The sequence below is a fragment of the Lemur catta genome, chromosome 3, assembly GCF_020740605.2.
Source record: "Lemur catta isolate mLemCat1 chromosome 3, mLemCat1.pri, whole genome shotgun sequence".
In the NCBI taxonomy this organism is placed as follows: Eukaryota; Metazoa; Chordata; class Mammalia; order Primates; family Lemuridae; genus Lemur; species Lemur catta.
The window spans coordinates 117,622,304-117,645,813 of record NC_059130.1 but is presented as its reverse complement, the minus strand read 5'-3'; the positions used below and the strand labels follow the sequence as shown (position 1 = coordinate 117,645,813).

Below are 23,510 nucleotides of genomic sequence, written 5' to 3'. Positions count from 1 at the left end.
GTTATGCATCTAGAAAGAGGCAAGGTCCCCCTCCAGTCCGAACGGAGATTGAGTTTGTCGATATTTTTAGATCAGGTAACCACAGTATGAGGAAGTGAAGCCTCAGTTTTCTCACTGTCAGGGGGTTTAGTTGGTTGTTGGCATGCTTCCTCTTGGGCTCTGCTAAACACCATCCTTACAGATCTTATACAGAGCCAGTTGGCAGGAACAACATTCATTATTAAAAATGATGGGAAAATGATATAATATAGATAAATAAAACAACATTCCTATTTTGGCCAAAGCATTAAAGCTTTGCACTAATCAACCTTTTCTCCCTTAATCAGAATGCTATTGATTAGCATTCATGCACTCCCTATGGGCAAAAAATTGGTTGCTAGGGGGTACAAAATCTTAGCCATAAAATATTTAAAAATTCCTGGCCGTTAAGTATTCATAACAAAAACTTAACACCAGAAAGTTTTCAATGGCTGAAACAGGTATTTTAAACAGAGACATAGGAGCTAAATTTATATTTAAAAACTGTTTATAAGCCCAGAGATAAAACCTCTCATAGGTGGTCAAATGATTTTCAACAAGGGCATCAAGATCGTTCGATGAGGAATGATCTTTTCCCATTGAAAAGATCTTTTCAATAAATGGTGTAGGGAAAACTGGATATCCACATGCAAAAGAATGAAGTTGGTTTCTTACCTTATGCCATAAACATTAACTCAAAATAGAGCAAAGACCTAAACATAAGAGCTAAAAACATAAAACTCCTTAAAACTTCATGACATTGGATTTGAAAATAATTTCATGGGTATTACCCCAAAATCACAGGCAACAAAAGAAATTATAGATACGCTGGATTACATTAAAATTAAAATCTTCTGTGTATCACAGGACACAATTACCAGAGTAAAAAGACAACCCACAAAATGGGAGAAAATATTTGCAAATCATATATCTGATAAGAGGTTAATATCCACAACACATAAAGAACCCTATAACTCAACAACAACAAAAACAATAGCAAACAACCCAATTAAAAACCCAACAGGCTGGGTGCAGTGGCTCATGCCTGTAATCCTAGCACTCTGGGAGGCTAAAGCAAGAGGATTGCTTGAAGCCAGGAGTTTGGGACCAGCCTGAGCAAGAGCGAGACCCCCTCTCTACAAAAAGTAGAAAAATTAGCTGGGCAAGGTGGTGTGTGCTTATAATCCCAGCTACTCAAGAGGCTGAGGTAGGATCACTTGAGCCCAGGAGCCTGAGGTTGCAGTGAGCTATGATGATGCTACTGCACTCTAGCCCTGGTGACAGAGCAAGACTCTATCTCAAAAAAAAAAAAAAAAAGAAAAAGAAAAAGAAAAAAAGAAAGAAAAAACTGGGCAATGGACTTGAATAGTCATTTTTCCAAGGAAGATATACAAATGGCCAATCAGCACATAAAAAGATGTTCAACATCACTAACCATTAGGAAATACAAATCAAAACTACAATGAGTTACCACCTCACACCCAGTAGGATGGCTATCACCAAAAATCAGAAAATAAGTGTTGTTAGGGATGTGGAGAAACTCCAACACTTGTGTACTGTTGGTGGGAATGGTGCTGTCACCATAGAAAACAGTATGGCGCTTCCCTGAAAAATAAAAAATAGAATCATCATATGATCCAGCAATTTCACCTCTGGGTATATACCCCCCCAAAACTGAAAACAGGGTCTTGCAGAGACATTTGTACACATATGTTTATTGCAGAATTATTTATAATAGCCAGAAGGTAGTAGCAACCCAAGTGTCCGTGGACAGATGAATGAATAAACAAAATATGTTATGCACATACAACAGAATATTATTTAGCCATGAAAAGGAGGGAAATTCCGACACATGCTACAACGTGGATGAGGCTTCAGGACCTTATGCTAAGCAAAATAAGCCAGTCACAAAAAGGCTAATACTGTATGATTCCACTTATATGAGGCACCTAGAGTAGTCAAATTCATAGAGACCACCATTCAAAGAAGAATGGTGGTTGCTAGGGGTTGAGGGAAGGGGGAAATAGGAAACTTTTGTTTAATGGTTATAGAGTTTCAGTTTTGTAAAATGAAAAGAATTCTGGTGACAAATGGTGGTGACGGTTGTACAACAATGTGAATGTACCTGATTCTAAATCTGTACACTTAAAAATGATTTAGATTGTAAATTTTACATTATGTGTATTTAAACACAATTTTGTACAAAAGCTTTTTATAGCCTTGCATAAAAGATTAGCTTATTCTTCGCTAAAGTATGCATTTGCTCTCCACTAACTGTAGCTATAGCATTTCACTAGAGTATGTAAAGCACAGATATTCACACAGTGCATAAACAGGTATATAGTATATCTATATATTAAAATTTTACGGAGGAGGGAGGAACAATTAGGGAAAAAATATCTTAAAAAGTTCCTGGGACAGGGAAAAAACGGAGAAATGCTTCCTTTCCGTGACCAGTCTGTGCTCCCTACTCCAATTAAACAGATGTCCGAAAGTGAAACTGGAAAATCAATGCAGAATAATCTACGGCAGGGTTTTTGAACTATTTTGACATATTGGTGTTTCAATGTTGACTTCCATGACAAAGGAATGCCATGCATTGTGGCCCTGTGTGCAGAGCTTTGGAAAGGTATAATTATTCTATTGTTAGCCAAAGCATCTTGTGATGACAACAGAGTTTAAATTCTTTGGGAGGGCGGAGGAAGAAAAGCGAATTCAAAGTGCAGCCCCTGAGTTCTTGTTTAGCTACAGATCATGTGTTTCTGTTTCAGAGGTCATATTTAAATTAGGAAAGGTCTTCATCAATCAACAGTATTGAGGGAAGACTTGTATGAGTCTGTTTACACTCTCAAGGGACTTAGAGTATGTTTGGGACTTAAAATATATACATGCAGCAATTAGAGCATGTGGATGACTGCTGATGGGGGGTGTATGTGGATTCATAAAAAGAGGAAACAATGAATGTGGGCTCTACTCCTGCACTGGGTTGAATACTCTCCTTTCAAAATTCATTCCTCCCAGAACCTCAGAATGTGACCTTATTTGGAAACAGTGTTTTGCAGATATAATTAATTAAGATGAGGTTACCCTGCACTAGGGTGGGCCTTAAATCCAATCACTGGTATTCTTTTTTACTTTATTTATTTATATATTTTTAGAGAAAGGATCTCACTCTGTCACCCAGGCTGGAGTACAGTGGTGAGATCATGAATGTAACCTTACACTTAGGGCTCAAGCCATCCTCCCACTTCAGCCTCCTCCCAAGTATCTGTGACTACAAGGGCGCACCACCACACCTGGCTAACTGTTTTTAAAAATTTTTTGTAGAGACAGGGTGTTGCTATGTTGCCCAGGTTGGTCTTGAACTCTTGGCCTCCAGTGATCCTCCCACCCCAGCCTCCCACCTGCTGGGATTACAGGAGTGAGCCACTGTGCCTGCCTAGCCCAATGACTGATATTCTTATAGGAAGGCCGCGTGGAGACAGAGGTGCAGAGGGAAGGTGGCCAAGTGGAGACAGAGGCAGATTGGAGTGATATATCCACAAGCCAAGGAGTGTCAATGCAGCCACCAGAATCTAGGAGAGAGGCACAGAACAGATCCTCCCTGAGAGCCTCCAGCAGAAACCCGCTCTGCCAACACCTCCAGGATTGTGACAGAATAAATTTCTGTCCTTTCAGAACACTTGAGTTGGTGGCACTGTGTTATGGCAGCCCTAGGAAATGAATACTACCTAAGGGAAGATTACATGGAAAAGCTTGCTTCTGAGGAAAGGCAAAGTTTGGATGCAGGAGAGAGGAGGGGATGAGTGCATTCTAGACAAAAAGCAAAAGCAAGGTGAAGAAAGACAGAGAGCTCAGCATTTCCAGAACCAGGTGGGGCGCTGAGAAGTGCAGACCCAGTGTGACAGCCGGTTCCTGTTGGGATGAGTGAGCGCTGACCAGGTAGGCAGGAGGGACCCTCCCGTCTATATGCCCCCCTGCAAAGCCACACAGCAGCTTCCAATCTGAGGGAACAAATCCAGGCCTGGGGGTTTGCAATCTCAGTGCAATCTGTGTGTTTCCGTACCTGATTTAACTTCTATTCCTTCTCATGCTGCTTGCGATTTCCTGCTGAAAAATATTTTCACTTTATGTTTTGTTGCCAACCTCTCTGTTTTATTCATGTTCTCAGTGTGGAATATTAGTGAATTCATTCTGCCTTCAAGGAAGACTTTTTTTTAAATTTCAGGATATTATGGGGGTACAAACATTTTGGTTACATGTTATGACTTTGTATTCTCTGGAACAAACTACATTGGCCTTTGAGCTTGTCACACGAGAGGTTCTGAAATAGAAATGACATCCATGTGGGGAATTCTGCACTTTTTAAATGATTTATTAACATGTTTGGTTCTAAACAATGTGACATAAGAAATGCACTGAGAAAATCTAGAAACGGTGCTCTGGATTTTCTTATAGGATGTCGTAAAGTTATCATTGGGGCCATGAATTTGAATTGGTTAGCAATTTTAGCATCTTGGAGTCAGTTTTCTTTCTCTTCCTTTAAAAAGTAACATTAAAGAAAAAGGCGTGGGGAGCAAGTCCTCATGGAGCACGCTGGGGGCACGTGGATGCTGTTCTAGTTTTACACCATGCTCTAGCCTGCTTTTGCCAGAAGGTCAAGTCTCCTCTGCTGGATCCTAGGTTCTTGGAGGGCAGTGATGGTGTCTTTGTCCCTAGTGCCTCAGAGCATCTCGATGACTGGAAGCAGAGAGAACATCATGAACTTTAATGCCAGACAAGTCCTTGATCCTGCCTCTCCTGCCCACCAGCTGTGTGTCTCCAAGGATCTGAGCTTCAGCTTCTGCATCTGTAAAACACCAGCTGTTGTCACTCTTGCAAGGATTAAAAGACAATGTAACAGAAAGTGCCGGCTCAGACTGGGTGCTCCGTAAACATTACCTCCTTTCCCTTTCTCACACAATTAAATTTCACCACTGCTAAGATTCGTCTGTACACACTGAGGCTGCAGAAGTTTTCTCACAGAAACTATGCAGCCAAAACTGTCCGTTACACAATAAGATGTATCTTTAGCCTCCAGAGTTTCTGTGTTTGTATTTCATTCGTTCATCTCTAATTGGAGCCCAGAGAATATGTTTCAAACCTTTTGCTGGTGTGCTTGCTTGCATGTCATTCCTTGCTTGGGTAAATGACGTGCCAGAGGGATGCTGGGTGGGAAGGCGGAGGTGATGTAACTGGGAGGAGAGACATTGGATCTCATTGAACACAATTTGCAGTCATGAGAAAAGGGACTCAGTTTTTTTAAAAAAGTAAGCGATGTGTTATCTGAACTAAAGGCGAGTTCGTGTGATGCGGTTGCTCTCGGACGCTGGATCATCTTCCCCTGACTGTGCCTATGATCTTTTAATAGCTGTTCCCGCCTGACGGTTCAGGAAGAGTATTTAGAAAGGCCTCCCAAGACCTACCCTGAATATCTCGGTGGAGGAATGACCAGTGGAGAGCATGTAGTAGCTCCTGATCCAGCTCCCCGGGGTGTGTGTGTGTGTGTGTGTGTGTGTGTGCGCGCGTGCGCGTGTGTGCTGGGGGTGGGGAGGTTGCTTACCAAGCTGTTAAACTGTCTAGGTTCAAACACCTGGTTCTGTCCCTAACTAGACAAGTTCTTTAACCTGTCCTAACCTCAGCTTCCTCAACTTATCACATAGGGTTGTTATGAGGATGAAGGAGACGGTTTGTGGAAAATGCCTCAAATAGAACCCAGCACAGAGTAAGTACTGTTGTCATTTGGGGAATTTGAAGTCCGCTTACATTCTCATTGGCAATGTAATATAAATTCTTTAATCTCGATTGTAAGATCTTTAATCTTTTTGGGAGCAACGCTGCAGGCATCCCAGGTGCTATGCTGAGCAGGAGCTCTGTGGTTTCTATTACAACAATATGCTGTTTTTAAATGCACAAGGTGTGGTCCACACCACATTTGTTCTAATCCATCCACATTGGGAGGGCCAGGGAGAAGACTCTCTTTCCCACTAAAAATATCTATTTACTGTTTCCTAAGTGCCAGACACTGTACTGGGTACTGGGATACCATGGTGAATGATGATCATGTCATCCATAATGGTATCACTATGCCAAGGTATACAACCTGTCAGACCCAGTACCAGGTGTGCCTGGGTAATGTTTCATTCATGTTGTAGATTTAGACAGAGAGTAGATTTTTATACTTCCATCCTTGATATAGAAATGGCCCAAGAGATGTGAAGAAAACGTCTCAAATCCCTTCCCTCATCCTTCAGCAATACATTTCAACTTTTCAAAGAGTTGAAAGAGTAATATTTAACATATTTAATAATAAACACTTATTAAAGTACTATTCTTGATGGCTCTTCTCTTTTTTTGGATTAAAGAGATAAAATACATATATAATTACTTACCCTGAGAAGTAGCATAGGTTGAAAAATAAAAACATGTTTGAGAAAAATACACAGATGAAAAATACATAATGGATGATTAACGGGGGAATTTAGAAATGCTGAGGATGCACTTAGTGTGGTAGGCTAAGTAATGTCCCCCAAACATATGTCCACATCCTAGTCCCCAGAATTTTCTACCTCTTATGGAGTCTTCATGACTGAGTGAAGGATCTTGAGATGGAGAGGTTACCCTGGATTATCCAGGTGAGTCCTAAGTGCAATCACATGTATCCTTGTAAGAAGGAGGCAGAGGGAAATCTGACCACATACACATGAGAAGGTGACATGAAGAAGAGAGAGATTTGAAGATGCTGGCCTTGAAGACTGGAGTGATGCACCCACAAGCCAAAGCAAGCTGGCAGCCACCAAAAGCTAGAAAAGGAAAGGAACAATTCTCCCCTAGAGACTCCAGAGGGAGCATGGCCCTGCTGCTACCTTGAGTTTGCATTTCTGGCCTCGAGAACTACGAGAAAATAAATTTCTGTTGTTTTAAGTCATCAAGTTTGGGAGACCTTGTTACATCAGCCACAGGAAACTAATTCAGCCAGTTGTTTTAGATTAATGACAGGAATGACAACCACTGACTGTTCTGCCAATCATCTCTTGGCATGATGCTATCTAGTATATATTCTGGTTCACCATGTCCCTTCTAACTTAATGTTCCTTTATTTTCCTTTTGCATTCTATTGAATGCCAGGCAGCACATCGCTTTTCTTTTAAAATGTTGATTTGTATGTCTGTGTTTTAATGGTGGATGGAAGGAGGCAGGGGTTTCTCTATTTTTTCAGTTATCGCAGATGATTTCGATGCATGGATCAAGTTGAAAGGCATCAATCTAGGTAAGGAGTGCAAAAGTGTGATGACAATCTGCCCCACAACAGAGTATGTGACTTTAGTGACATGCATGCACGTATTTACCAGATTTAGGGGTTCGTTTCCTTGAATAGTGGAGAATAAGCAAACTTGTGGTTTGATTTTCTTTCAGGCTCTGTGCCGATCCTTTCACTTTTTAAGGCCTCAATAAAATTGACTCTGATGATGTTATCTTCAATTATTCACTATAATTGAGTAGGCCACCCACTATAGCATCATCCCTTTACAATAAGATGATAACATGATATATGCTGATACATGTTTTAAGATTAAACCCAGTTACATGAATGATCTGGTCCTTCATAAGTTTTGGAGGCTCACGTGCATCTAATATAGTCTCTAATATAGGCTATTCTTTAGATCGGGTTTTTTCCACAGACGGCTAACATTGCCCATATTTAACTTCTTGACTCCATTATCAGAGGATAACTTTATGTCGAAGTGCTCATGGCTTTAGATAGCGCCTATAGCGACAACTTCCAACTTTCTGTCTCATCTCCAGCCTGTGAGTCTCTCTCCCCGACTTATTTCCAACTGCCTGCTAGACCTCTCCCCTTAGATGTCTCAGAGCCATCCCCAATTCAACCCAGTTAATCTCTATCAGAATATTAATGCATCGTCCACAGTCTATTTGCTGGTCCTTTGTAAACTAAGTTCCACGAGCGCAAGGCCATGTGCTCTCTCTGAGCCGCAGCACCTGGAACAGTGCTAGGCACACGGCAGGCCGCCAAAAAATACTGGTTGGTAATGACAATGGCTGAATAAATAAACCCAGCTCTATCTACCTTCTTGGAGTTTGATTTTTTGGGTGAGGCTATACTGGTCCTTTTGACACAAGCGAAGAATAAGAGCTACGTTTATTTCTTTGACAAGGTATTTAATGACCTTCTTCATGATGGCCCTGCCTCCGCGTCGCCACCCCTCTTTAGAAAGGCTGTGGATTCTGCAACTCTGCATCCCGCGGGCTCCCAGCCCTCTGGTGCGGTCCGACGGGCCGCGGCGCCGGCCGCAGGGGGCCCCTTCCCGAAGCGCCGCCGTGGGTGCCGCGGTGGCCTGCGAGGGGCGGCCCGGCCAGCGCGGGTCGTTCGGGCCGCCGCGTGCAGTCGTGTGGGGCCCCCAGGTGGCTGCCCTCCGGCGACGGCGCGCGGTCCCACTCCGGGGTCCCGGGTCGCGGGTCCGGGGTCGGGGTCGACCGGGACCCGCACTCCGCAGGCCGCGGCCGCACCGCCCGACGTCACTTCCGACTGGGGCCAAGATGGCGGCGGCGCGGCCGCGGGCGCCGGGGCGGGCGGAGCGGCTACGGCGGCGGCTCGCGGCGCTGTGAGGCGCGGGCGGGGCAGGCGCAGGTAAGAGGCGGCGGGGCCGGGCGTCCTCCGGGCCGGCGCTGGGACGCTGGTCCCTCCGCGCGACGAGCGTGGCGGCGGCGGCGGCGGCGGGGGCGTCACACCGGGGACCCGGCGCCGCAGGGCCGGCCGGGCCGGCGGACGCGCCCCCTCCGAGGTCCCGGGCGCGACGGGAGCCCCGGAACAAGGCGCGGACCGCCGGGTCGGTGGTCCCGCGGGTGGGTGGAAGCGCGGGGCCCCTCGCTGCCGGCCATGGGGCCCCAGCGGTGAAGTTTGGGGTGCGCTTTGTCGCCGCACGGGGACGCGTGTGGGCTGCGGTGCGACGGGCCCCTAGCGAGCGGCTGCAGGGCCACCTGGGACCCCACGTGGCTCCGGGGGCCGTCCCAATTGTCAAGTCGCCGTGCTTTTCTCTTTTGTGTTCCAACTGAGTGTGCCTTGCACATTTTGCATTCTTAATTTGTTTGTTTTTGTGTCGTGCGTCTTTGTGTTTCCGAAATAGTTTTTGTGTCGTTTAAACCTGGAGATTGTCGCCCTCAGTGTTTCCATAGACCCACCGGTGTGTGTGTGTAATAGACGTCCACGTCTATGTTATTAATTTTGTTACTAAAGCTGTCCATGAATCTGTTTTTGATGGTGGCAAGAGAGACATGCAGGAAACCTAGCCGATCAGTTTTATTCCCCAAACCTCCGTGGCGTGAACGACCTACCCACGGGCTTGCAACCTTGTGTCGGGCTGTGAGGTGCGGGAACAATCCCGCAGTTAACCGGGAAGCCCCAGTTACCTTAACTACGCAGCTGGAATTTCCCCCAAGAGATGAGATTCATGCTGGTCCTTCACTTTTCATTTAGTGTAAGTGCTGCGGTTTGGGGTGTATTTGAGACGTTGAATGCCTTTTGCTGAATTCCAGTAGGTCCTTAGATCCCTTTAATCCGGCACTAAAATAATTATTCCTAGAACAATCATTGTCCCCAGAACTGTACTAAAATATTTCTTAAAGTTTTTGTTTACTCCGGGTTTTTTGTTAAAAGTGGCTGAAACTTTTAACAACAAATGGAACCTTTGAATGATTCTTTTACCTACAATAACACAGACTTCATTTTGGTTTGATCAGTGTTTTGTCCAAGTATTAGAAAACTGTAGGCCTTCTAAAAAAAAACACGATAGGAAATTTGCTGTACAAATATTATGGAGGAGGAACTGAGATATAGTCATATGTTCCTTTTTAGTAGGGTTCTGTGATAGCTGCCCCATCACTCTCCAGAAGCTTCCAGACAAACACTTATTTGGCCACATTCTTTTGTACGTAGAATCTCATTTTAGCCTTGAGAGGACCTTTAAAGATCATCTTATTAAATCCCCTCATTTCGAGCTATAGAAACTGAAATTGAAATTCATAGTGGAACTAACACTTGTTTACATTTTCTGTGATTCTAGGGCTCTTTTTACCCAACCCATCTTTTTTGGTTTGATTGAAATACATGAATACATTTAAAGTGCTTAGAAAAGTGCCAGGAACATAATATTAATAATAAGGCTCAAGAAATGTTTGCTTTTGTGGATTCTGAAGGTGGTTTCTTTAGTTGAAAAGTTGGTATGTTCAGGTTTGTTTTTTCCCCCATTTCTCATTCAGTGCCTGAAACAATAAGGTTTAAATTTGTAATAATCATTAGTTTTGTAAGTACTAAGCATAACAAAAGATTCTCACCATGAAACAATTGGAAAGTAGGGAAAAGCACAAAGAAGGAATAGAAATGGACACTAACCTTCCACCTCTTCAGATAACCATTGTTAACGTTTGGCAGATCTCCTCCTTTCTGGCGTCCATGTGTGTATTTCTTTACCCGTATATATTTATTTATAGGATTTATTCACTTCTATATGTTTATGTTTTATACAGGATTGATAATATATTGTATGTATTGTTTGTATCCTGTCTTCCTTTAATATTGTGAGCATGCCATTAACTATTCTTCAATATAATGTTTAATAGCCATTTAATATGTGGATGGGCCATAATATATCGATCAATTCCATATTGATCTGTAAGGTTGCTCAATTCTGAAATTTTCTTTTCATTAAGATTTGTTTGAAGGGTTTTTTAAATCTTGAATTGTAAAGTTCTATAATCTTTTGAGATATGTGGAAAATGTAAATTCTGCTTTTTAGCCCTAAATATGCATTTTTGTTGCCGATGCAGTGAGAAATAACACTCAATTTCAGCTCCTTCTCTTCTCCTCAGCTGGGTCTGTGCAGTTATATACATATATCAGCACACATATTCTTTTGATGATTATTTTACATTAGATTTTATTTATTCATGGGACTGTTTCTTTAAGCTGCTTATCTCTTTTCAAGTTCTGGATCTGATTTACAAATCTTTTAAGTTCTGTTAAATTATAGACTTTCCGGGATGGAAAGCACCGTAGGTTATTTACTAATTTCATGTCTTCTGACTCGCTTTTCATGTTACTTTTAATACCTATGCAGCAAAAATGACAAAACTGTGGGCTCCTACTAGAAAACTCCATAGTGGGGAGTGAAAGAGGAGTAGGTGGACTGTTGGGGGAAAATTGTCCAACTTGCATGTTGATGGTAGCTGCAGGGAGTTTTCACGCGATGGAGGACATCACTTTACCATCCTTACCGTATCACTGCTGTGTGTCCTGGTTTGTGTGCTGCTTGTCAGCTGTGCTGTCACCCCTTACAGCATTTGGTTAGAGGCCGTTCCACGTCCCTCCTGTTGAAGTTTCTAGTAAAAATCATGTTCATAGAGCGACTGCAAGCTGTGGACTCCATTACTGAAAGCAATACTTAGGTGCCATTTAAGCAGGGTTTCTTAATCTCTGTACTATTCACATTTGGGCTGGGTAATTTTTTGTTGTCCAGGGCTGTCCTGTATGTTATAGGAGGTTTAGCAGCTTCCCTGACCTCTATCCAGGAGATGCCAGTAGTGTGACAACCAATAAAGTCTCCAGACATTGCCAAATGAGAGGGCAAAATTGCCCCATTTTTAACTGCTGCATTAAAGGAAGGCTTGTCTGGACGGTTGAATTGCTGAAGTGGTTTTATTGAATCTCTTTTGTCAAAGAACTGTAAGAATAGACTATATAGTTTATAACTTAAAGCCAAGGAATGGACTTCTGGTCTGTCCAAATTCCTTACCACTTTTAGTTTTGTGACTTTAGAGAATGGTCACTTTCAGCAGTTCTGACTTGGCATTGTTTTTGTGGCAAGAGGTAAAGCAATGTGAGTTATCCTGGAGATTACAAAGGAGTTTTCATGACATGAAATCAGTGTTCCCAGTATGCAAATTAAATTATTATGAAATTTAAATAAATTTGCATGGAGTTGATGCATGGTGAATAATTTAAGCATGTGGTCCATTATGCTGAATAGCACAGAAACAACTGTCTTTCTCCTAGAAAATGACACTTGGTGAAGCAATCCCTTGAAGATTGATGGTAGAAGGCAAACTGCAGTTTTTCTACAATTTTTTTTTTTCTTAAAAAAACAACCAGTTTGGGGGTTATGCACAGAAATGATGAATTTGTCTGAAGGCAATAAGGTTTACTTTTGAAATGCTTACCTAACTTTGACTTAATATCTTATAAAGATAGCTTATTGATCGTCATGGAAAACACATGTCATTAATACAACTTTTCCTGGGGGGAAAAGTGTAAATTGTAACGTCTTTATTTGTAATCTTTGTAAGTATAGATAGTATAGATTGAATTTGTATTGTGGCATAAGTAATCTTTAGTCAGAATATACTGATAAATATATGAAAAGAGATGTGCTTTTGGAGCCACATTTGGTAATGAGGTGGTTTTCTGAACTATAGACTATTCTGTATAATTTCACTGGAGTGAATATATGTCATTGAAATATTCTTTTTTAAAGAAAATACCTTTCATTCCCCACCCCACCTCCCTGAAGCATGAATTAGAGTTATTGTATGTAGTAAGTCTGGTTCATTTGGAGTGAAATATGCTTATAATATTTTTGTCAGTACGGTATAGTATTTATTCTTAGAGTCTTGGTTCATGTCATACGTATGCTGTGTTTTCATTTATTAGTCCTTTGGAACATGCAATAAAGGAGGTTTCACTGAATACTTATATATTTTCCAGCCATTTTAGTGAAAAGAATATTTTGTTGCTCTTGTAATAAATCATATGTTAGGTTTTGCTTTGAAAGAGCTGAATTACTTCTTGGCACAGCTTGTCTGAAATATGTAAAGCTAAGTGCAACTGTTAGTTAGATTACAGTGGGCAGCCTGTCTGGAAATTGGTAAAACCCACACATTTTATATGTACTTATATGTAGTTCTGCTGAGACTGTGTTAAATTCTGGTGGGAAAATTCTGTGGCATTTTGAAATAATTTAAATGGTGCCATCCAAATTTGAAAAGAATTGTGAGGTTCACCAAACCCTTATAAACTTGAGTATGAATCCTGTGCATTACCTAAGACCCTATTAAGACAATTTAAATTAAGTATAATTTGGAGTATCAGTATAAAAGTGACATTCTAAATGTTTCTCACTGTGAGGCTTATTTCAGAGACTTTACCATAATTTTGAAAGACCTAGTTTTAAAGTATACCCCAAAGTAGGAGTTTTCAAAAAGAAGGCCCTTGGGATGAATTTAGATTCTTAATTGTGAAGCTCTATGACCACTTGTTAGAAGACAGGGAGCAGGTCAGTTCACTTGTTGAGATGAATGTTGTATGAGTGCAAACCTCCGGTGATTTCATGGAGCCCTGCCTCAGGGTACAGAATGACCATGACAGTGTCACAGATCTAGCGCAGAGACTGAGTTATTTCAGGCTGTGGTGGGGGTAGGTAGGTCACTTGTCCTCTCTCCCCTCTTTTGTAACCTGGGGATAATGATTACTTCTCTCTTTCACTGGGATACTTTGAGATAAATAGATAAAGAATAATGAAGCAATTTGAGATACTTCAGGTTTTCCAGAAACATGAATAACATCTTTCTTAGATATGTCTCCTAACCCAGTAGGTCTTGAGAGAGAACGTGGCACAGTTACTGTTGAGAGAAACCCTTTCAAGTTATTTCTTGAGTCCTTAGCCTTTTTGACCTTCCCCCACCCCTACTGTACTTGGTGGAGGGGCGTCTGTTTTTCTAGTTCCTTCCATGCCTTTCACAAAGCCACATCCTGTCTCTTCTCTCTGGATATTTTTCTGCTTGGCAGTTTCCTTTCCTGAGGCTCCCGCCGTGGGACTGAAGACTTCTGAATCTCCATCCCCAGCCTTGACGGCCTGTCTGTGCTTGGAGCTGTTCTTCCGTTTGACAGACGTAGCTTTCCATGGGAATGTCTGGCATCTTCTCAAAGTCTCTAAAATGGAGCTCAGCACCTTCCACTTAAATACTGTGCCCACTCTTGACTGCTCTATCTTTAAAATATATTCAAACTACCATTCTTGCAGGCAGCCTCATTCCAAATTTGGTGCCCATCTTTGCCGTCTCTTTTTGCCTCCTGTTCAGTTAGCTAACACATTCTGCCCGTTCTCCTTCTGTGGTGTCGATCATATTGTTTGTGTCCTTTCAGCTCTTGCCTGGAGTTCAAACCCTGATTGCTTATTATCTCGATTCTGAACCAGCTTGCCTGGCCCCAGTCTTTCTGGCTGCCCATTCCTCACCTACTTCCTCATTCTTTCCTGTCAGCTTAATCTTCCTAAAATATTAGACCTTGTCTTGTTGATGGTGCCTCCTCAGTCTAAAACTCCTCGTTGCTCATCCCAGGTGGCCAGTGCTGCCTTCCTGATGTGCTCCCACGAAGCCAGACTCTTCCTGCGGGTGGTCATGGGCTCTGCTTCTCAGTAATTCCTCTTCTGCCTTTCTCTACAGACTGTTCGGGCTTTTGGGCAGGGGTGGGAGGTGAGACAGTAACTCCTCACACAATATCTGAGAACTCTACCCACAAGGTCAAGGTTGGATTTAACCTGGGACTCCAAGCTCCCTAGAACTGCCCATTTATTCTATTCTTGCTCTACACAGGTACTCACTTGAGTCACACTGTTTTGCTTGCTGCAGCAGACAAACATCAAGAGACAGTCCTTTATCTTTTTTTTTAAAATCATAAACAGGCATTTCTCTTTACCTTGAAACAAGAACTACAAATAATTTATTTTGAGGAAATATACTTCTCTTTAAAAAAATAAAAAATCATGTATATACATATAGTTTAAGGGCTTCTTAAACTGTAGAACAATACATATTGCTCTGCAAACAGTAGGCATTGCCATTAATTTTAAATACTCTTGAGAAGTAGTTACACATAGAGAGAATAAACCCCAAGACTCAGATTATGTAAAGTAGAAGAGTCACTCCCTACCAAAATAAAAATACCTTTAAACTTTGGGAGCAGATCTATGGAATCTTGTAGTGATATAAGTGTGCCTGACCCCTTAGCTAAATAAGTTTAAGTTGTCACTTTATCTGGTATTGCTTCCAATTTGCTTTAGATTGTTTACCTGTGAGTTCAGGAAGCTTCTCTGTCATCTATGTGTAGTTTATATGGAAGATGAGTTTTCCTGTGTGTTGTATTGTGTATCAAAAACCAAAAGAGCTCTGAGAAGCTACTTGTGAGATGACTGTATTATTGCTTAGAGAGTCCTTATGTGAGAAATCAAGACTTACTTGGGTGCCAGGACCAGTATAGTATGTTCATGTTGCTCTAGTTTTCTTCTGCTATTCAGGAAATTCACAAGTATTTTACAGGGGTCCTGGAAATCTCTTAATTTTAAAAGTTTAATAACAAAAGTAATATCTGCATTGGCAACTCCAGTGGAAAAACAGTAATTCACAGGGGTCAACTATGAATTCATTTTGTTTTGGGAATTGCGAAATGAACGATCATATGGTATTTGGCTTTAGAAATTTTGTTGGAGTTAGAAGCTTGGCATTTGAGTGTCAATAAAGAATTGACTTAATTTTCCTTTTATAATTATATAAAGTTTTTACACACCTAACATAGGGAAAATATCAGGAAAGTATGTTTCATTGAAACTTCTTTGACTTTAATAGTGTTTTGCAGGATATACAGTCAACAGTTGGTTACATTGTACTTTTTCTGGGAGCGATAGAAGTTGTAATCATCTCATCAGAGAGCAGACTGATTGGAAAGCTCTTGTATTCTTAACCACCCTGTTTTCATGTTGACTTTTACATCTATATTTTTTGGCAATTAGTCTTGAAAATAAGGAAAATTAACATTTTAATTCAAGGGTGTTTTGATTGGATGGAGTTACCTCATGCAGGAAAACTGACAATGAGTCTTTTGTTTTTCATACCGTGGGGAGGAATATCCTACTTTACAGTGAGAGGTAAGATAATATGTTTTAATTTCTTTAGAGAAACTAGGTATTTTTAATTAAGGGGTTACAGGGATTTGTAGAAACCCTAAACAAAGCCTGATATTTGTGATGTAATAAATTATATGTTCAGTGCAGGTGACATAGATATATACATTTAATCAAAAGCATAAAGGAGAGCATATATTAATAGCTGTCTATAACATCAGTCAGGTAGATGATAAATAATTAGCAATTGCCGTATGTTTAATTCTAAGCTAGCTCTTTATTAATGGATGTTTGGAGCAGTATTTTTTGAAAAATTTTCCTTTAATCCTTTTTTACCCCCAAGTAACGAAAGAAATATTCTGAGGGGATAATACTGGAGTGCCACGGTCTAACTGTGGATTTATAGTACTTTCCTAGCATATTAGCAGGTCTCTTATTTGACATTTTGATATGATGTTGTTTAATTGCTCAAGGCCCATCTGAGCTAGAGGGCTGTCGACCTTAGAGCTCTATAACGTACATATTTCAAACAAAAGCTCTAATCAGTCTCATTTTCTCATTTGAACTCTGTAGCTCCAAAGCCGCTGAGAACAGCAGACACTGTTTTTCTGATCTGTTATACAGAAACTATGTTGTCAGTATCAAGTTCTCCCACCTGGAGTAAACCCACTACACTCACTTCCTAATTGAGGTTTGTGCCAGGAATCTCTGCTCTATGCATATCTGTGCTCCTGTGCATTTGGGGAGTCGGGCCCCTGGGATGTCTGTCTGTGGTATTCTGGGCCTCATTGAAGAAATCCAGTTATTGAAATGGGAGAAATTTCTGGTTCATTTGTGAACATTCTATTTCTTGTATCCCTTCATATACATTTGTAGATAGGAAAATTGCTCTATGTAATATACTCTGTTACCATTGTCTTTTTAGAAATCCTTCTAGGAGGTAGGAGACATGAGTGATTTCAAGCAGAAGGAGTCCATACCCTCTGATTCAGGAGCTTGCCAAATCTTTCCTGTACTCTCAGTCCCTATCTTGCTCTCTCCATGTACACACAATCTCCTTACTCTTAAAATAGCAGGTATGATTTTTCACTTTAGTTTATTTAATTTGGTAATACAGTCTGCATTTTAAAAGGAAAGTTGGGGCTACATTTTTAAGTGTGAAACTAGATGATTGCTGTTGTGAAATTATATTTTAGAAAAGAAAAAATGAGTTTTCGTTTTGCAAATTCCTGGGCTAATTCAATATTTGTGCTTTTGCTTAATTTAACAAGTGCAACAAGTTTTCCTATAGCTATCTAAAGTTTACGGATTGTAATCTAGTGATTCCTCCCTTTTGGTAGGATTATGAGTGGTAGTTTTCTATGACAATGAGCACCTTAACAGTGTTTGTAAATTAATAAAAACTGAGAGGTTGGCATGTTTTAGACATTTTTATCATTTTTCTGGAAGTTTCAGAATTGCAAGAATCTTTTGGGCAGAGTAAGTTAAGGTCAGTGTTAGACACTGTAAATCTACTCTGATAAAAGCTGAATCATCTCTTTATTTGCTACAATGGTATTTATTTGCCATGAGACCTACTTTATGCAGTGATTAGCTTTAGAATATTATTCTTATCTTGGCTGTAAACTTTCCAAGACTCCCTTTTACAGAATGGCATTGTGAACCCTTTTTCCTGCATCACGTCCATGTCTTCATTGCATTTGTGGTCTTTTAAATTTTACACAACCAGTTTCCTTATTTCTGTGTTACTCTTTGTCCATGAGCCTCCTGAGTCTTAAAAATTAAATAGTTTCTTCTGATTCTTGATATTACAATGTGGAATTTTTTTTTTTTTTTGAGACAGAGTCTCACTCTGTCACCCTGGCTAGAGTGCCGTGGCGTCAGCCTAGCTCACAGCAACCTCCAACTCCTGGGCTCAAGCAATTCTCCTGCCTCAGCCTCCCGAGTAGCTGGGACTACAGGCATGTGCTACGATGCCTGGCTAATTTTTTTTCTATATATTTTTAGTTGTCCATATAATTTGTTTCTATTTTTAGTAGAGACGGGGTCTCGCTTGCGCTCAGGCTGGTCTTGAACTCCTGAGCTCAAAGGATCCACCCGCCTCAGCCTCCCAGAGTGCTAGGATTACAGGTGTGAGCCACTGCGCCTGGCCTGGAATTTTTTTAACTTAAGAAAATATCAGTGACCTCTAAGTGACTATTGCAAAGTTAGTTATTTTCCAAATAGCCCTAAAATATCTAAACTGATCCTAAAGAACGATTGTAAAATCATATCAATGACTTATAGGTGAATGTGTAATTCAAATCAAATAAATATTTTCCCAATTCTACCCTTTCGTCCCTGCTCCCCCTGCTTAAACTAATCTTAAAGAATCTAGTATTTCTTTTGCTTTGCCTTTCATATAGTTTTGTAGATTTTATTTAATACAAGTCTGCAAAGGGCAGATATGAAGACAGTTTAACCAGTGTTATATGTGTTACATTAATGCTAGTTCATGTCTGTCTGTAGATTAATCAGAGGACTAGTGATGGAGATTGGGCTGCTGCTTCAGGGCTGGTATGACCCAGGGACAGGGGTGTCCCATGTAGCTCTAGATTTTCTGGTCTCTGGACCTCTGTATCACATGACAGCAGCTTAACAGTTGTTGAGGTTGTCTTGACACTTTAAGGGGCTAGTATTTGAATAAAGACCCTAATTATTTTATTGTTGCTGTATTGATACTAATCATTTATAATCAAATCATCTTTATGATATTAATAAGTTAAATGTTTGCAAGGATGATTTGTTCTAGAATTTGAAAGCAATATCTTGAAAAGTACAAACACACATATTAATTAAAACCTTAGATATGTAAAATAGAGACCAAATCCTTATTTTTCTAAGAGTGTATGTTATTAATATTTGGAAGTATAGTTGGTGAAAGAAATTCACATGCTCTAAATTTATACATCTTTTTAATGAATGTTATCTGCTCCTTCCAGGACTGATAAATATCAACAAGGTGGAACAGGAGGGATATGTAGACTTATTCAAGGCGTATGGCAGAAATATTCAAGGTGGTTTGTTCAGGCATAGAAATCCAAAAAAAAAAAAAAAAAATTAAGGCATAAGCCAGGGTCAGACAAGTCCTAGGGATTCAAAGATTTTCAGTATCTACCATTAGAAAACCACAGGCACTTGATTCTTTAGCATGTATGGAAAGGTTTCTCTCTGCCTGTGTGCTGATAGGATTGATCATTCATTTTTCTTACATTTGATAAAACCTTGGCCTTGAGATATCATGTATTAGTTAAGTAGGTATGTAAAAACAGTGCTATTAAAGTCAACACTGAATATGAATGTTACATAGGATTGCCAGGGCACTTCCACAGGAGTTTCGCTTAAGAGGGAGTTAGTTACTCCAACAACTTTTAGAGTCTATAGTTGCTTTAAAATACATTATCATATTGTGGCTAATCACATGATTACTACAGTTTAGTGGTGTGGGTATTTTCGGTTATCAAAGTGATCGGAGGCACTGCCACCATTGATTGCTTAGGGCAGTGCTAAATGCCCAAAACGAAAGGGACGGTCTTTTACAGGAGGAGTTGGCCAGTCCAAAATGCAATGGTCCTCTGCTGAGAGACTCTGCCCAAAGTCTCTCTCCTTTTCTTTTACCACCCCTTGTTTTTAGTATAGTTTAATAAAGAACTTAATTTAAAAATACCATTTGAGAAATTAATGTCAGATTTGCAATGATTTTGATACTGTATAAGATTTTAGATATATATGCCAGGCACAGTGGCTGAGGTGGGAGGATCACTAGAGGCCAGGAGTTTAATACCAGCCTGAGCAACATAGCAAGACCCTCTCTCTACAAAAAATAACAAAAATTAGCAGAGTGTGGGGGTGTGTGCCTGTGGTCCCGGCTGCTGAGGAGGCTGAGGCAGGAGTTTGAGGCTGCATAGTTTCTGAGCTATGACGACACCACTGCACTCTAGCCTGGGCAACAGAGCGAGACTCTGTCTTAAAAAAAAGATATATAATTTGACGATGTTGTGAGTGAAGAGGGAGAGAGAAAAAATGAGGATCTGGTTTTTAGCAAGTAGGATTAGAAGGGGTAAAGAGGAGGGTCCACCGACACAGACATATAGAGACCCTTTAAAAGAAGGCGTAAAGATCTTATTTTCTCTGGGAAGAAATAATGAGTGCATTCCTCTTTGGACAAAGAGGGAAAAGATAGTATAGAAGGTCACAGAAGCTTATCAATCATGAAACAATCTGAATTATATTGTAACTTTTTATTAAGAAAAAGTTGAGATTTATTTCAGTCCTCTCAAGAGTTTTAAAAAAAAATAAAAAAGAAAATATTTACATTGATATAATAAATCAAAGAATAAAATGTTTTAAGTACTTTACCATTTTAGTTATCTGGTAGCAACTGTCAGGATATCTCAGTTGTTGTAATTGTGCTGTGAGCCAGCATCGACAAAAGGTGGGGAAAAGAGAAGAGAAAAGTGACAAATAAAGAGGAAAAAGCAGATGAAAGGCAGATGGTAAGAAGAAGGCAGCACCTTGGAAGACAGCAACTCCATCCTCCCGTGCCCTCCGGACACAGACCTCAGTGTCCTGCGGCAAATCTTGGGCACTCTATTTTAAAAATACATCCAGGATCCAGTTACTTCTTACATCTCTTCTTCTGCCTGGACCAGCCCCCATGGTCTCTTGCCTAGATTGGGCATCAGCAGGCCCCAGCCCTGCAAGGCTTCTCACTCTCTCCTCCCTCTCCTATGGCATTTCTTCCCATACGTTCATGGCTCACAGCTCTTCTATTTCCTTGCCTTTAGGCAGATATCTCCTTCTGGGTCCTTCTCTGACCAGATTGTTGGATTTGTAGGCACAGAGATAGACACAGAGATTGTAATTTATATCTCCCTTTTCATAGTGCCTTTTTATTTTTTCCTACAGCACTTTCATTTATCTGATATACCATATATTTTACTTATGTATTTGTTTATCATGCATGAGTCTCTTCCCAATAGGGCAGGGATCTTCCTTCTGTTCACTGCTCAGGGACAGGGCCCGACACATAGTAGGTGCTCAAGGGAAGGTGAAGTGTAGTTAAGAAGCAATAGCAGGAACCAAAATTATGAGACCTTGATTGAATTAGCTTAACCTCCTTGAATCCGTCTTGTTAATTGGGGATGCTGGTACTGTACTTGCCTTTGGGAAGATTACCTGAGCTAATTTATGTGAAGGCAGCACAGTGCCTGCTGGTCCTCAGGAGAAGCTTCATAAATGATAGTTATGATGATACTGTTGATTCTTGTGAGAAGGAAAAGACGAACCAAGGGAAATGGTAAAGCATTATGGCTCTTTCCAAAATCTTTTATTAAAACATTTGCATTTTTTGCAGATTTTTTGTTCTGTTCCTCAAAGAAAACTCCCCTTGGCCAATGGTAATAAATCCATCTATAAAGCTTAGTAAGATGGAAGGTGAAACCCGTATTTCATTGACCCAGGGGCGTAAGGTATCACACAGGACCATCTAGTGGAAGGCGGTGGTAGTCAGTAGACATTAATGGTTGAGGGAGTCACACCTTAGGGGCTACTAACCTCATCACTGTTTTACACCAAAATATACATTTTTAACTTGATGACAATCTCAAGTCTGATGGAAAAGGATTGATTATATTCAATATACGATGTTTACTAAGGAAGGACATGTTAAATATATATAAGAAAGATGCTCAATATTAAAATTTAAAAGAATGGACTTCATGAGTTAACCTTCAATTATCTGACATTTTATTTACTGAATATTTACTTACTAAGAGTTTACATTGGTTTGGCTAGTACTGAGCTCTCTAACAAGATGTAATGTCATAGAATACATTCCTTGTGCCAATTACAAATAAAAAATAGTTCAGATGACCAGGCCCTAAGTTAAATATAGTGCCTTTGCTTGTTAAAGGTGACCAGGTGAGTGGTTAAATAGCTCAAGAAAAGAAAAAGAAAGTCCAACTATCTTAAGAACTGGGGTAAAATGTCAAAGCCCTATTCTTTCTGACAGTGGGCAGGCAGTATGAAGAATGTCTTTAAATTTCATATTCCTTGGGTTATTAACAATTAGAACATAAAGTTTCAATGTAAGTAGAATCTTGTGGATCAAGGAAGGAAAGATAAATTATTATAACCAAGTTCGTGAAAAAATAGGGGGATTATGCTCAATGGTGTGTGGATGTATGCATGCTAGAGGCATTTAGGCTATTACAGTGGAAGTTCTTAGTGTCATGATTTTCGTATGTTACGAATGACATCAAATGACTCTTACGGCATATGTTGCAGAAAGGACAATCTTTGAGATTATTATTTAGAAACAGTTCTGTCATATGCATCAACAAGAAATGATTTTGTCATCTTTTTATTTTACTATACTATGAGTGTGTCAAACACAGATTTTTAATGGAACACTGTAGCTCTTTCCAAGCATCTTTTATAAAAACATTTGCATTTTACTGTGAGTTTTTTGTTCTGTCCTCAAAGAGAGCTGCTGTGGCTAATGTTAGTAAATCCACCTTTCTATTTCAGGAACTTGAAAAATTAAATAATGTAATGGGGTCTAATTGTGTTTACAGTCAACACTGTATTGATATAAGCAAAAGAAGGACACTTACATTGCATAATAAGGTACTCAGCAATGCTTTGTGTTTCTGTTAACAAAGCCAATTTATTTCTTCTTAGGAATGATGCAATTCCAAAGCAAAAATTTGATGTCATTCTAATGAGTCTGCTTTCAGTTGTAGTACAATGAAGCCCTAGTTAAGATTAGCAAGAAATCTATTTTATTGTAGATAATAAATCTGAGAAGTTAGCTCCCAGCATAGATTGAAGTTGATCTATGGACTTGCTTTATAAATAGCCCTTTGAGCAAACTCTACAGTTCTGTATGTGGTTTTAAGTCACTGTAAATTTGTAGGCAGGTACATATTACAATTGTCTGTTTTTCTTTTTAGGGCTCATGTAATCAAAGAAGTTTCTTTGTTGTGTGTATCTTTACAGAACACAACAGGAATTGAAAATGAATCAGGTGAGTTTAAAAATAAGAATTTATACAAATATATGACCTAGATGTTAGACCAGCTTTTGATTTTTAAAAGATAGTAACACACACATTCCATTCCTCCCAGATTTTCATTTTTGTTTCTTAATACCATTAATTAGTTCATTGCTTTCATGTTGTGCATTTGTTCGTTCGTGGAGTGGAATGTGCATTGTTTTGGTGTGGGTTGGCATTTCCGTGGATCCCCGAGTAGAGGACTCATTCTTAGGGATTTTAGTTAAGACTTTCTTTTTGACCTCTTCCCTGCCACACTCTAGTGTGACTTGTTTTGTTTTTGTTTGTTTTGAAGCTTATTAAGCTTTCATTTTTAATACTTTTTATTTTGTAATTAATCCATTTGTTGAAAAGGGAAGATTGAAAGTTATTTTTAGAGACCCCGGCCG

The 23,510-nt window shown here is 40.1% G+C and overlaps 1 protein-coding gene across 4 annotated transcripts in view; it reads left to right on the top strand.

Moving 5' to 3' along the window:
• Positions 1 to 8,628: 8,628 nt before the first annotated feature.
• The window catches only part of PRDM2 (PR/SET domain 2), a 113,863-nt gene continuing 98,981 nt past the window's right edge, over positions 8,629 to 23,510 (top strand). For 2 of the 4 annotated variants that reach the window (XM_045548675.1, XM_045548678.1), the window contains exons 1-3: positions 16,023 to 16,049; positions 16,599 to 16,716; positions 23,021 to 23,094. In XM_045548675.1, coding sequence (XP_045404631.1) covers positions 23,086 to 23,094 — 9 coding nt within the window. In that variant the 5' untranslated portion in view covers positions 16,023 to 16,049; positions 16,599 to 16,716; positions 23,021 to 23,085. Of the gene's footprint in view, positions 8,708 to 9,539; positions 9,555 to 16,022; positions 16,050 to 16,598; positions 16,717 to 23,020; positions 23,095 to 23,510 lie in introns of those variants that run through there. The other 2 variants (XM_045548676.1, XM_045548677.1) reach the window with 2 other exon arrangements.